The sequence below is a fragment of the Protopterus annectens genome, chromosome 1.part1 (genome assembly GCF_019279795.1).
Source record: "Protopterus annectens isolate FY-2018-M chromosome 1.part1, PAN1.0, whole genome shotgun sequence".
NCBI lineage: Eukaryota > Metazoa > Chordata > Ceratodontiformes > Protopteridae > Protopterus > Protopterus annectens.
The window spans coordinates 781880416-781896594 of NC_056726.1; the positions used below are offsets into that span (position 1 = coordinate 781880416).

At 41.7% G+C, this 16179-nt stretch overlaps 1 protein-coding gene across 1 annotated transcript in view; it reads left to right on the plus strand.

The window, feature by feature from the left end:
* The window catches only part of NOL6 (nucleolar protein 6), a 1772660-nt gene that overhangs the window by 1517199 nt on the left and 239282 nt on the right, over positions 1 to 16179 (plus strand). Inside the window, exon 23 of the mRNA XM_044078098.1 lies at positions 4626 to 4715. Coding sequence (XP_043934033.1) covers positions 4626 to 4715 — 90 coding nt within the window. The remainder of the gene's footprint in view (positions 1 to 4625; positions 4716 to 16179) is intronic.

The following is a 16179-nucleotide window of genomic DNA, read 5'->3' on the forward strand; positions in this document are numbered from 1 at the left end:
CCATTCCCCACTCTGGTATTACAGAAAAACTCACCAGCTTGAACATAAACCCCAATGTCACGAGATGGGTTGCCAACTGGCTTACAGACAGAACTCACACGGTAAGAATAGCGGGCTCCAGGTCTGACTCTAAACCAGTCACAAGTGGTGTCCCGCAAGGCTCGGTCCTAGGACCCCTACTGTTCGGCATATACTTCTCAGAAGTACAGGCAAACACAGGAGGACTATGGCTAACCAAGTTCGCCGATGACTGCAAACTGGGGAGCCATAATTGACTCTCCGGCTGACACGGACATCCTCCAAAAAGGCCTTACTGAGATGGGCAGCTGGTGTCAAAGCCATGGCCTCAAGCTAAATGCCAAAAAATGCATAGTCATCCCGTTTGGGAAAAACAGAACACCCACGAATCACCACATAGGTGGCAGCTCCCTTAATACAGAAGAGATAATAAGAGATCTGGGGACCCAGGTAGATAGTAATCTCTCCTTTGACAATCATATTGCAAAAGTAGTTAGGAAATCCTTCTATGTGGCCCGTCTAATTACTAAAGGGTTCGTATCTAGAAATAGAGGTTATCGTGCCCCCCCTACTCGTCACTCATCAGACCCATCATAGAGTACAATGCCCCATTTGGGATGTACTTCACAAGACACTTCCAACAGCTGGAAAGACCACAAAAGTACCTCACCAAGAGGATTACTGGCCTCAAACATATGTCCTATGCAGCCCGACTGAAAAAACTCAGTGGCATATCGCTTACTCAGAGGTGATCTCTGCCTGACTTACAAAGCCATGTCCAACTCAGAATTGATGGACATGCTCCACTTAAAGAAATCTAAGTCACTGCGAGCCACACGCTCTAGTGAGCTAAACCTCGCCACAACAATAAATAGAACATGCTAGAGGGATAGATTCCTGTTACAGAAACTCCCCATGCTTTGGAACAAAATTCCAAACTACATTAGGCAGAGCCCCTCACTAACACTCTTCAAGAGAAACCTTGACGAGTGGATGGGTAACAGAAAATACACCCCTGGGATCACTTCATTGGCTGTGCTTGACAGAGGATCAGTTAATTAATCAATGGGGCGGCGAAAGCCGACAAACTCTGCCTAGGCTTATAAATGCCCTCTGGCAGATAGCCTAGTACCTACCTATGAACCTACTGCAGTTTCAAATGTGCTGTTCTGTTTTACGGATTGCACAGTTAGCTGTGCTGTTTCAAGGACTGCAGTTGTGATCCATGCAGTTTCAGTGTGAACCCAAGAAAGAGCTTTAAAATCATATCATGCCTATTTAATATATATAAATAAATAAATATATATATATATATATATATATATATATATATATATATATATAATATTTTTTTTTTTTTTTTTTGCCACTTTCTTGTTGTTGGTAATTGTTAATTCTGAGTGATGCACTAGCATGTACCTTAATAGGTTTATTAGCCATGCTTTGTAACAGTGCAGTAGTAGTAGTTAGTTCTACTTTAGCATGTATGACTTTGTAAGACCTGTATAATAATGCAAAAATATTTTGAACTCTTTGCCCCCACTGTTTGGCAATTATCAGCCCCTTCCTGGCCAATCTACCCATTCTTTCCCTCATCACAGAGATGGGGCTTGATTGGGAGAGACCATTATTCAAAGAGCCATCTGAGGTGGATTATGAGTCTTTATTTGTGCTCCAAATTACCCATGGAAACTGAGCTGAGTAGTGGAAGGAGGATCTGCAGTGAGGTGACTGCCCTGGTTGTCCCTCACTTCTACAAGGGATGTTGCCAGCAAACAGCCCTGCCTCCTTCCCTCAAGCAAGGATAGTGGTTTCTTCAGTATCCACCATAGAATTTTGGCTTCATATGTGCTCACCAGGCAGCTTTAATCCTCCTTTCCCCTCCCCTTCCCCAGAAGAGGTGAGTGAGCCACACCCTTTCACTTCTCCCCCTTCCATCTTGGTTCCGTCAATATCAAGGCCACTTTTCAAACTTAGATCATAGTAAAATCTCTGTCCTAGGCCTACTAATGCAGAAATAATTTACAGGCAGTCAAGTGGATATTGGTTTTGAGCATTACATGTGTCTTTAAAGCTTAGAAAATGATGGGTGTCTTGTATGCAAATGTGTGCCATTGGCACATTAATTCCCAGTAAAGGAGAACCTTACGCATTGTTTATAAACATAATGTGGAATTAGTAAGTGAGGGGTTATGGATGCTTTTACCTAATGAAAAAGGTTATGGCATTCATTTGCTGAGAGGGAAGTGCACTTGGGTTAGTGAAAAGTGATTAAGATGTAATTTGTCCTTATGTTACAGTGACTCAAGTTAGTGTACAGAAGTGGGAAAATGGCAGTAAACAATGTTAATTGTTAGTAACTTGGTCAAGCCTTTGGCATGCAAATTGAGTACTGCAGAATGGTGTATACAGATATCAAGTAAACAATGGGGTAACTTTTACTGCTTTTAAATGTTGTATTTCTCAGATGTTACCCAAACGTTTATAGTATACTACAAAAAACATATTAGATCTCTTTAAAAGAATGTGTGTGATTTTCAACCAGTGCTGCTTGACAGATGTTTACTGTTAATTATTCATCTTATACCTTACCATTCCTTATTGCAGTTGGAAAACAGTTCTGTATAATGTCACATGACTTGAGAAGCCGTAAAGAATTTAAGGACATTTATCACATGCATAATCATTAGACCTTAGTTGCATTTAAACGCTGTGAAGAATAAATGAAAAAGGTCATTACTTGGTACCCAACTTTGCATATTACTTGGTGGGATGAGTTTATTAAATTCTTCACAGAAAAATATCCCTCTGTCAGTTCAGTTTGTGTAGACTTTAGTACACATCCTGTTTCGTGGATGCTGTGTGTTATTTTTGCTTTTGTAGATCACTGTCTGTATGTATAGAAATATCAAAAAAAATAAAATATAAAGTGAGACTAAACAGTGCTGAGCGATTACACTGTGTTTAGGAGACGTCTATTTTTAATAGGAATGTTTACCTCCATATTTGAACTAGTTGCATTTCATTGGCTTCCTTTTGTGGAGTAGGATATTTTTATTTACTTTTACTTATAAATTCTCAGAGCTAAGGACAGTTGTGCAGAGAGACTTGCTTGTGGTTCCAGACTGACATAGGTGTGTCTGTGTCTGTCTGGTACCCCATTCATGATAAGTTTCTGTGTCTTGGGCCCCGGATTGCCAGGGTAAGTTCTGGCTGCTGTACAACCCTGAAGTGTGTTAAGAGGGTAACTTCTGAATGAATGAATGGATGAGAATGAATTACCATATAACTTTAGTGACTGCTTCCTATCATGTGATGTATTCTGGCTGGCTTATGCACATTTTCCTGAGGCTAATGCATCTTAATCCTCTCTCTACTTAGTACACCCAATGGAATGCTTTGGTTCTGCCTCTAGTATGAAATACTAAAAAAAAAAAAATCCAGGATACTCATTTCTTCTTGTTACCTGTGATATTGCTAGAGGAAGCTGTCCTTGGAGTGTCCCATAATAGATCTTGCTGTTAGGAACCTATGGCTTTTGTCAGTTCATGGTTGAAGCTTTTACATTGTCATTTTCTGTCTGAAATCCCCCTGAAGATAATATATATGTATGTATGTGTATATGCATGTATATATGTATATATATATATATATATATATAAAGTATGGATCTGCTTCGAATGAACGAAATCCCACTTACCCAGCTTTCAAAACACCAAGATGACTTAGCCGAAACAGCATTGGAATGAACAGTCGCATCACCGACTAAAAACTCCAGGTAAGTAACCATTTGTCCACACCACCAAATAAAAAACGAAGCAAATTAAACCCACCCATGTGGGGAGCTGCACCCCCCCCCACACTCCTTCCAATTAAATATATCGTCTCCATGATTGCACTACAGTGGGGAAAGGGGCAAAGTTCAAGTGGCCAAGTGGTTACTTACCTGGAGTTTTCAGTCTGTGATCCGAGAGGTCATTCAAATGCATTGTAGGTGACGTTGTCTCAGTCTTTAGAAAGTCTGGTACGTGGGATTCCATTCATTTGAAGTAGACCCGTAAATGTGTGTGTTTTTTGTGTGTGTGTGTGTGTGTGTGTGTGTGTGTGTGTGTGTGTGTGTGTATGTATATATATATATATATATATATATATATATATATATATATATATATTTTTTTTTTTTTTTTAATTGGTACTCTGAAATCTGCTGTGGTCCAGAGGCCTTTATTTAAGTCATGGCTGCTACATTGAATAGCATCAAAAGAAACAAAATTGCAGATTTGGCTTCAGCATTAAAAAGTAATACATTATCTTATTCTCTTGACAAGAAAACAAAACCAAGGTTTTCCTACTGCATCTCTCATAAAATGCAGTATAAATTGCAAATCTCTGTAGGCTGTTTTTGTTTCAGCAATAAGCTTTAAGACTTTAGATATATGAATTTTGTCCCACACAGCTCAGGCATGGTGCTACATCTTAAGTGCTATTTTCTTCTGTAATATGACTTGTAACATTGTGAATGTTTGCTTTTAATAGTGTTGAGAGTTTAGCTTGAAATGTAGCGAAAAAGAAGAGTGCCCTGAATGGATGTATTTCTTCTGTTGCAGATACTGCAGCGTCTTATTTTGTTAGCATTTGAGTCCTTGCAGACACTGGAAAATTATCTGATGGACCCTCTTGGTAACCATGATGTGAAGGTAATTAGCAAATTACATTTGATATTCTTGTAGTTATGGCTTGTATGCATGACCAACGCTCCTCAAATATTCCTGTTTTACTTAAGTGTGCTTATAATGTTCATGTCTGCTTGCTGAATTGGGCATGTAGAAGTTGCTGATTGGTTTGTTAATTTCCCAAAAGGTGCTGTATGTGCATTGAATCTGTTTGTGAATGTCATTAATGCTGTCATTTGTGCTTTGAGGTAACCCAGCCATTTAGATGTAAATCTAACCTAGATTATACTATCTTTATATCTTGACATCACCGACAGTGTTGCTTATGGGGAGCTTATTTAGAATGTGGTTTGTAAGTAAATCTTTATTAGTGGTACATACTGTTTGTCTGTATTTGTGAATATTGGAGTTGTTAGACCACCTACATACACAAAAAATAGTGTTTTAAAGCTAAAGCTGCTGCGTTTAGAGTGGTATTATGAAATAAGTAAGAGAGCATTTTGAAGATAGAGTAGTCCCTTGACACAGTGCCTTTTGAGTAAAGGAAAATAAACAGTCTGCTGAACTTCAACTTTGAACAAGTTTGCAGCTGTTCATATGCTTAGAACAGAGCAATGTAACACTTTTTGAAAGCAAATAGTAACATTTAACCACACATATATAGGGCTGCAGTCAAATGGTAATTTCTCCAGACATTCACTTTGAACTGCTTACAGGCTTATTTGATTAAAATTCTTCTTCTTCACGTTGTATAAATTTGGCAAGAGCAGTTTGCTGCTTACTTACTGAAGGATGGAGAAAGAAAATGATAGCTTTAAAAAAATTCATCCCTGAATTCAAACAATTCTGCTGGCCCAAAACAGCTTCTCCCCTATTTTACTGTCGGAACTGCAGTGCTAAACTGGTAGTAATCTTAACATTGATAACGCAAATATGGTTGGGATTCTGAGCGACTAGGACACATCATCTCTCTTCCATGGTTCCCCCTCATTTCTGTAGATACGGCAGTTTATTCACACTGTTTGGGAGCACCCTTAAATTGCCTGAGCAGACATTTCCTGTTTCTTTTCCACCACTCTGAAGAGTTTGTTTTTCACTATATAGTTAAACAGCAATTTTTTTCCCCTTTCTCTCTTTCTTATTCATGTTGATCATTAGCCCTTCCATTATCCATTATGACCTAGTCTTTGTCCTTGGGCTACATCCAGTCATGGGTGGCCCATCAACAGTTCATCATTAATTTTCTGGATTGCCCCTACCACATTACTTTGTATAACAGCTTGATGTGCATCTATGTATCCCCTACTGTCTCAGTGACGTGTACACTTCCAACTGTGTGTCAAGTCCAGGTACATCATGAGACCCTCAGCTTGGTAGGTGTGTACATCTCAGCCTTAACTTCAGCATGCTACAACAGCTACCTTCCTCTGTTGAGTATCAGTCATGTGATGCATCATACTGATTTTCTTTGCCTGGCTGGCATTGGTCACTCGCTGCATCCTTTATTGGCTGACTCTGTCAGTACCTCTGTCACTAATTGTTACTGTGTTGTTTGGGATGCAGAAAGGGCTTTTTTCATCTTTGCCACAGAGCTGGCCAAAATAATTTCTTTTTGGTTAAGAATGTTCCCCCTTTTTTTTTTTCCAAAATTGAAATGGCTGCTTTATTGTTATTTTTTCAACAATTTTTATAACTTCATAGGTATGTACTAGGCTATTGATCTGTGAGGATATTAAGAATCCTAACATTACATTCCCATGGTACTTTTTAGCTCTTATATTTTGCATACAAATAACACAGACAGGCCAGACAAGAATATGTTGGGACATTTACATGATCTTCTATTCTCATGTTGCAGTATTCATAACTGTAGGGAGGTCACTGCCTGCAGCACTAGACGTCCGGCCAGTATACCAAAGTCTGAGGATCAAGGCTGCATGTGACATTGCATGTCAGAGCCATAAAATGATGTTGGCTATAAAGGTGATGTCTGCACGTACCCACTTCAGAACTTTTCTGCCACAGTGATCTATGGACCTCTGATCGCCACCTCCGTGAATCAGTTTGCTCGTTTGTTCGCCATCCAATACAGGTAAGTACCCTTTTGGGTTTTTTTTGTTTAACTTTCTTCTAGCTTTTCAAATGTACGTCAGCTAGAAAGGGGAAGTGTGCTTGTGGAAAACAAATTCCGCATAAGGACACCATGATCAGTGTTTTTGTTTTGGTGAAGGCCGCAACCATACATCTTGCGACATCTGCAAGTCTTTCATGCCAAAGACGCTGCACAGCTGCTTGGCTGCCTTAAAACTTTATGTAGAAAACCAAACGCTCTGATGTTTGGCATTAGGTATGGAGGGTAGGTTTAGGTACCCCTGAGGAGCCACCTCGGAAGAAAGGCAAAAAGGTTAGGCGCAACACCCATGCTGCACCTCAGGAGTCTGGTGAAACTTTTGAGGCAGATGTTAGCCCAGGGTCTCATCGGACGTCAGTTTCCCAGCTGGAACAGGGAACCATGGTGGAAGCCGGTTTAGCGGAAACACTGAGTACGTCTGCTGATGTTGATCAGCCATCAGGCCCTAATGGCAAGGGGGAACCATGGCTATTGATGTCGGTGGGGCCTATTACCACCTTACCATCCACCCCGGCATCAGCAACAAAACACACTACTACTGCTACTGCTGTTACTCTTAAGAGGAAACCAAGAAAAAGCACAGGGTTACAGAACCAGCACCTGGATGGGAAGCCTTTTCCCAGAATTTATCTGAGAAAAATTAGGTATTTTGAACTCTTACAGATGGACCAGCCTTCTCCATCTGCAGTCCCTCCTGTGCTTCCAGTCTTTAATGTTGCTTTTCAGGCTGCATCTCAGACCCCAGATTCTCAGCCCCCAGCATCCAGATGTCCTGATCGGTTTTACAGGGTTCCACAGGATGCTCAGTTCTTGTTCAAGAAATTCCCTGAAGACCCAGCAGTCATTGCTGTGTCAGCAGACAAATCTTCCAAACAGCTGCATTCATCTTTTCTATTCCCCACAGATAAGGATAGCAAATTCATGGATAGACAGGAAGAAAATGTATACTTCATCCACATTAGCCATTAGAGCTATTAACTATCAGACCCACATGGCGAAGTTTGTTCTAGATACCCTGTCCAAAGCCTCTGCATTAATGCCAGATGTGCCAGATTTTCCTGCAAAGTCCAAGCTCTCTGCCCTGTTATTTACTGCTTCTCAGGTGACCAGGCACTCCAAGTATGATGCTGTACAGGCATTATCCGAGTATGCAGCATCAGGTTCGGTCCTCAGAAGGTACTCCTGGGTGAGACTGCAACCCCTACCGATGGACATACAAACAAATTACTGGATGGTCCACTTGATAATAAGGCTCTTTTTGGCACTGCTTCTGCAGAGCTTTTTAAATCTCTCCAAGAGAAGGGCAAGGAGTTGCAAAATATAAAACACTTGCTAGTCTCACCTATTCTGAGGTACCACAGGAACTACCCATAAAGGACCAGTTTTATAAGGAGGCAGTCTTCTCTCTGTACTGCTGCACAGTCCAAAGGACAGAAGCACCCTAGGAAGCAAATCACAACTAGACCCTCTTCCACTTCAACCCCTACTCCCTTTTGGAGGTGACCTGACCCTGACAGCGCTCCTCCACTGTAACTCGAACCCTCTACCCACATCCCACTCTCTGCCTCACCCTTTCTTTCCCTCCTGGTGGAAAATCACCTCAGAGGCTTGTGTCCTCTCCATCATCCTAAAAGGTTATTTCATGACTTGGTGGTCAGTCCCCCCTTCCAGGGGGACACCTCAACCCCCTTCAAACCAGCTTCACCTCTTCCCTCCAATTTTGGATCGGCTCCTAGCACAGGGCACAACAGACGTAATCCCTCCAGATCAGACATGCAAGGGATTTTACTCCAGGATGTTTTTGGTCCCAAGAAAGGATGGCCCTTGGAGACCAGTTCTAGATCTGTCTACCCTCAATCTATTTCTCAAGGTGCCTACCTTCAAGATGCTCACCTTTCACTGTCTCTTACTCCTTATCTCCAACCAAGCCGTGTTATCCCTGGATCTGAAAGATGCCTACCTTCATATCCCCATTCACCTCAGCTACAGGAAATTCCTACACTTTTCAGTAAGTTCCTCACATTTTCAGTTTTCTGCATTACCATTTGGGGTCTCTACAGCTCCCAGAGTGTTCACAAAGTGCCTAGCTCCTGACATTGCCCACTGCAGAGTGCAGAACATACAAATATATCCATACCTGGACAAACCTGTTAATCCTTCACCAGGACTACCACACCCTTTACCATCACCTACACGTGGTGTCCAAAACTTTGGCAGACCTAGGGTTAACTCTGAACCAGCAAAAGTCTCACCTGACACCTACCCAAGACCCTGGTGGTCTTAGGGTACAGGATAATAACCAGCAAGTTGGCAGCCTTCATTCCCTGCTAGAAGCCCTCAACCATTACCTTCAAACACTTCTCTCTCTCCAAACCATGTCAGCCAGGGAATTCCCGAGAGTCCTAGGCCCCATGGCATCCTTGATCCCCATGCTTCCCTTGGCAAGGCTGCATATGAGAAAGTTCCAATGGGTCCTGAAGCGTCGGTGGCACCAACATTCCCACCCTCTGGATAGTCCCCTCCCTCTTCTCCCATGCCTGAGAAAAGAGCTGGAATGTTGGATGGCATCCATCAACCTCAATCAGTGTATACCTTTGCAGATCCCTCCACCCTTGCAACACATCTATGCAGATGCTTCAGACCTGGGTCGGGGAGCAGTTTTCAAAACCACAACAACCAGAACCAAGTTCAGGGAGAGTGGTCCTCCCTCAGACAGTGGGATCATATCGGTATCAAAGAGATGAGGGCCCTTCTATTTGCATTACAAACATTCCACCAAATTCTCCTACCAGGCACCTTGAAAGTAGTCACAGACAATATGACTGTCCTATGGTATGTCATCAAGCAGGGGGGGCAAGGTCCTGCCCACTTTGCAGCTTGGCAGTTCAGATTTGGTCCCTAGCATCAAAACTGCACATTCACCTGCAAGCAGTGTGCATTCCTTTTGCAGAGAATGTGATGGTGGACACTCTCTGCAGTACCTCTGCACCCTCTCACGAATGGATGCTTCACAGGGAGGTGTTCTTGTATCTTATTCACAAGTGGGGTATTCCGGGAGGAAGCAAACAGATCTGCCTGAGGAACAGGCAGATGCCTCCTCTGTTTTGAACAAGAGACCCACATCCACAGGCTTGGAAGGTGGATGGCTTCTCTTTTTCTTGGGTGGGGATGTATCTTTATGCTTTTACTCCCTTCACACTGATTCAAAAAGTCCTTCTGAAGATCCAGAGGGACAAACCAAAAATCCTGCTGGTGACTCCATTTGGCCAAGACAGCATTGGTTTCCCCTACTTCACCTACTAGCCAAGGGCAATCACCACAGGGTTACCCCACCGATTCGACCTACTCACACAAGACGGGGATCCCTAATTCACCCTCAGGTGCTCAACTGTAGACTCACCCTATAGGTGATAGAGTTCTGATCCCCTTCAGGCACCTGTATTCAGAGGGACTTACTCAGTGTCCTGCAGGAGGCCAGGAAACCTACTACACGAATAAATTATATATCTAAATGGAAAAGATTTTCCAGGTGGTAGCTCAAGAACAAACTGGACCCTCATCTTGTTCCAGTTCCTATGGGCCTTTCTTACTTGTGTGAGCTTTTACATTCAAGACTGACGTACTCTTCTGTAAAAGTGCATTTGTCAGCCATGTCCACCTACCTTCTTTGGTACCTCCTTTGGCATCCAGGTTAGACATTAAACTCTTCTTAAAAGGGGTGCTTCACATCAAACCCCCTCTAGACCTATCCTTCCATCATGGGACCTTCATTTTGTGCTCTAAAAACTCACACCGCCTCCATTTGAACCAGCTCACTTAAACTATGTACTTGGAAAACAGTACTGCTGGTGGCCCTTACATCCGCCAGGAGGGTCTCAGAAATCCAAGCCCTTATAGCTATCTCTCCTTACCTTATCTTCCACAGAGACACCCTTCTTTCATGCCTAAAGTGATTAATGAACTCTCCTTGAATCAGACCATTAATCTTACCTCTTTTCTTCCCTCAACCTCAAAACTCCTCAGAAAGAACTTTACATTCCTTGGATGTCCATAGACAGCTAAGGTATTACCTGGACAAGACCAAAACCATTAGAAAGTCTGACCAGGTTTTTGTTTCCTTTCATCCCAGGGCCTTGGGGAAGGCCGTATCAAAACAGACAGTTGCCTCTTGGATTTCTAAGACAATCACCTTTTGCTATTCCTTTCATGGAAAATAATTAAATTCCAATGTGAGAGCTCACTCCACTAGGGCAGCTGCTTCTTCTACAGCCTTTTTTAGAGGTGTTGACTATGCTTCCATTTTGGAGGTGGCCACTTGGTCTTCTGCACATACTTTTACCAAGCATTACAAACTAGATTTGATTTCTAGAGCCAGGGCTGAGTTTGCTAGGTCTATTTTACAGGGTCTCATCAGTCCTACCTCCCAACCTGCCCTCCAGGCTCCTACCTAAAGCTTTGGTACTCTCCCTACTGTTATGAATACAACATGAGAATAGAAGGACATAGAATAGTTGTGTAAGAATTTACCATAACCTTAGATGTCCTTCTCTTCCATGTTGCAGTATTCATCCCCCCCTCCTACCCTCTTTTTCATTTGGTTATCCTTTCTGGTGTAGGACTCCCCTTGCTTTCTTACACTAAAACAGGGCAAAACTACAACTGCTACATTCCTCTATGATACATTTACCTTCTTGTCTGGTGGTATATGTAGGTCTGGAAAGTTTCCTTAACTCTTGTGTTCCGGGGTACTGTTGTATGCTGCAGTCAGTTGTAGGTTGGATACGTGCAGACATCAATTTTATAACTGACATCGGTTTATGGCTCTGACATGCAACATCACACGTACCCCTTATCCTAAGACTTTGGTATACTGGCCAGATATCTGGTGCTGCAGGCAGCCACCTCCCTACTGTTGTGAATACTGCAGCATGGAAGAAAAGGACATCTAAGGTTATAGTAAGTTCTTGCACAACTATTCTTTCTCCGATGTTCTGGCAAAAAGTCTCCTAGTAGTAGAAATACCATCCCAGGTCTCCCCTGAAAAGATCCCACTAGCATAGTGGGACTAATCTGTCAACAAATGAATAAATAAAAAAAATTATTGCTACCAAAAGATTTCTTAGACAAAACATTATCTTTCATTTTGACATATTTTTTAAAAATATGACTGTATGCCCTGTACTAGATATCCTATCAGTATAAACATAGATATCATGGCAGGTGCTTCATTCAAAAAAATCAGCCTACCCACTACATGTCCTTTTATTGTGAAGTATTTCAACATAAGGTTAGGGATGCATAATATGGGGTGCGGGGAGAAAATTGAGGCCACACGACATTACTTGCATGCTTATAGTACAGTTTAGAGCTAATAAAACCTTGTATTGATTAAAGTTATGTTGTTGCTGCTGTGAGGCCTATAATTATATTCATATTGAGAACCAAGAAGATAAGGAGGGTCCAGCAAAAAAAACCACCAGTCGACCAAATACTTGCAACAAGTAGTTTTAATTAAGCGCTTTCGTCAGGATATCAGACTTCTTCAGAATAACATCAAACCCCAATCCACAAGTTTAAATACCCTACCCCAGCAATACATTAATTGGTTAATCAACTTGCATCATTTCCTGTCACATCCTGAAATTAAAAAAATAAAAAGTAATAACCATGAAAAACAATACCATTCAAATAAAATATAATGATTTTAATTTTAACAAAGCCATGATAGTAATCCTATCATTGAGTCCAGTTTTTTTTTTTTGCCATTTGAGCTCAAGAAATTCTAAATATTCTTCAGTAGTCCCCCCCTCAGGGTCCAAGATGTACATGGTCAATGGCACAAAATTTAATCCATGTGTGGGAAACACTTCACTATGTTTATGCAGGGCATTTTTTATTTTTATTTTTTTGCCTAATTTCATAAAGATGTTCATATACTCTCTGTTTCAAGGCCCTCTTAATTTTTCCCACATAAAACCCGTCACAGGAATCACACTTGGCTTACATACACCACCCCTTTAGAATAACAGTAGTATTTATTACAGGGAAAAATAGTCCCATAATTCTTAATAATTAATCTGCCCTTGTGCATCATATAGTGGCATTGCGGATACTTGCAAGAATTTGGTCGACTGGTGCTTTTTTGCTGGACCCTCCTTATCTTGGTTCTTGGTTTGTTTTTTACTTGAGTTTTTGGTTTATATTCATATTGAGAAGGGAAAATGTGGCCAAGGCATCATGGACTTTCTTCTGTTCTCCTTTTAACAAGTGTCTTTTTAACTTTTACATCCATCTGAGTTGCTACCAGTTCAGGCAGTTGGGACCTTGGTTTAACTTCTCATCCAAAGGGGGTGAGATTATGAGTGCAAGTATTTGCAAGTTAGGGTTATAGGAATGGGGCACCCCATGTATTTTGCACTGCAGTGTCAGTATTAGAAATTTAACCAAAGTATCTGAGTTGAAAATAGAACCACAACCTTCTGGTCTTCCAGCACCAAAGCAAACTGTGCTATCTCTTGTGTCACTGATGCTACTAGACCAATCACAATCCCTTTCAGGGGCATTCGCTTAAATTCCAGTGGTATCCTCTCTACTTTACTGGTGTCCGCATGAATTTAGATGAAGCTTTACACCGGATGCCCTTCCTGATGCAACCCTCTCCATTTATCCGGGCTTGGGACTGGCACAAAGAAATGCACTGGCTTGTGCGGAAGTCGGGAGTGTCAGAGAAGTATGTAAGAGCGGTACAGGATATGTACGAGGGTAGTGTGACAGCGGTGAGGTCTGCAGTGGGAGTGACGGATGCGTTTAAGGTGGAGGTGGGGTTACATCAAGGATCAGCTCTGAGCCCTTTCTTATTTGCAATGGTGATGGACAGATTGACAGACAAGATCAGACAGGAGTCCCCGTGTACTATGATGTTTGCAGATGACATTGTGATCTGTAGTGAGTAGGGAACAGGTGGAGGAGACCCTGGAGAGATGGAGATATGCTCTAGAGAGAAGAGAAATGAAGGTCAGCAGGACTAAGACAGAATATATCTGTGTGAATGAGGAGGAGGATAGAGGAATGGTGAGGATGCAAGGAGTAGAGGTGGGGAAGGTGGATGAGTTTAAATACTTGGGATCAATAGTTCAGAGTAACGGTGAGTGTGGAAGAGAGGTGAAGAAGAGAGTACAGGCAGGATGGAGTGGGTGGAGAAGTGTGTCAGGAGTGATTTGTGACAGACGAATACCAGTAAGAGTGAAAGGGAAGGTCTTCAAGAGGGTAGTGAGACCAGCTGTGTTATATGGGTTGGAGACAGTGGCATTGACAAAAAGGCAGGAGTTAGAGCTGGATGTGGCAGAGTTAAAGATGTTAAGATTTGCACTGGGTGTGACGAGGGTGGTCAGGATTAGGAATAAGTATATTAGAGGGTCAGCCCATGTTGGAAGGTTTGGAGACAAAGCCAGAGAGGCAAGATTATTTTGGTTTGGACATGTGCTGAGGAGGGATGCTGAGTATATTGGGGAAAAGATGCTAAGGATGAAGCTACCAGGTAACAGGAAAAGAGGAAGGCCTAAGATAAGGTTTATGGCTGTGGTGAGAGAGGACATGCAGGTGGTTGGTGTTGACAGAGCAAGATGCAGAGGACAGAAAAAAATGGAAACACATGATCCGCTGTGGCGACCCTTAATGGGAACAGCCGAAAGAAGATGATGATGATCCTCTCTGCTTTACTGTTCACTGTCATGTAAGAGTTGGACTTTCTCCTACCCATCCTACCCACATGGATTATATCTTGATAGTGAGGATTATTGCAGGTCTTGTCCGTTCCTGCAAAAGATGGAACATTTTGCATCAGATTGAAAAATCAGACCTCTAAATTCCTTTATGTAATCCAGGAAATATTTTAAAGTGTTGGTATGTTTTTCTTCTTTGTGCATTTTGAAGAGGATGCCTAGTTCTGTGCCGTAGAGGTGAAGGATATGTACTACATCTATGTTATGTGAAGGGTGACACAACTGTACTTTCATCACTTTTCCCACTTCTCCCTTTTTGAGATTCTTTTTTCATGCTTGTCAGAAATTTTAAATTCTTCCTGTGTGCAGTATGTATGTTTTATTACAGAGATGTTGCAAATGGTTACAACAAGGCTCCATCCTTAATAACAAATAGTGATGTTTAAGTACGTACTTGAAAATAATTTTTAGGCTGAATCGTTAAGAAGTACAGCAGCATCTTCACTTCTCAGCATTCCAGAGTGAAGCAGTAATTGCTTTGAAGTACGTTACTGCAAAAATGTAAATTAAAAGTTTATTTTAGAAAAGATATTTTTTTACTGGTGTGTGAACTCATCTGCCATTTTGTTTCTATGTGCTTTTCCACCTCTTTTTTGATCATTAAGCCACCCTTTATCTGACTTGAGCCCATTCGTTCCCTTGGAAAGCAGCATCTTTCCCTCCAGATCCTCTTGAGTAAACTCCGTCCATGGCGGGGTGTAATCCATGCAGACATTTGCAAGATGGTAAGACTTAAGAATGTGAACAAGGTTTGTATGCCATGTCTTAAGGGACTGCAAGTACCAAAGTAAATACTTCACAGAAGTGGAAAGTACATGTAGATATTGAAAAAGGATGCACTTTGGTTTCAATAGACCATTTGTGAATTATGTGTTCATGATGGAGGTTAGATGCACATTTGAACTGCTGAAGAGAATATTTTGTAAGCTCACAATCACATCAAGTTACTATTAGTCGTCTGAAAAAAATTCCCACTGCTTATGATCTACCTGAGCATATTGTCAGTAGCAGTGGGAGACCAGTTTATATCAGAAGATATTTTTTTCACTACTGTGCTGGACTTTATTAAATCAAGTCTTTGTGGGACTGTTTGAAAGAAACAGAAATCTGACAAAAGTTCCAATATGGCAAGCATACAAGAGACTGTTCTTTCAGCTAAAAGGATTAAGTATTTCGCAAGTTGTCAGTGGGGGAAGGTCCAAAGTAGAATCCAGGAACTGTCATGGATAAAATCTATTTTTGTGTTTAATCCGAGGGGCTACTTTAGGGATTTCCTACAGGAGATGTTCTGGACTGTTGAGGCCTTAGACCAGTGGTAGCCAAGGGCACTGGCTTTCTGGATGAAGTGAGTTTTATTTTCCCAGGTTGGGGCATTGACTGTGCTAATGTGCCACCTGAGTAGCATGAGTCAGTTTGCAGTCCTGACTTGTTCCCTGTAGTTCAGGGGTGAGCCCCAGTGGTGACTGCAACATGTAACCTGCTTGATAGTGAAGTGTTTGGCAGTTGTTCTGAGTTGTCATATGTATTAAATGTATTGTGTTCCAGTATTACAGAAACTGCTTTATTAATGGAGTTT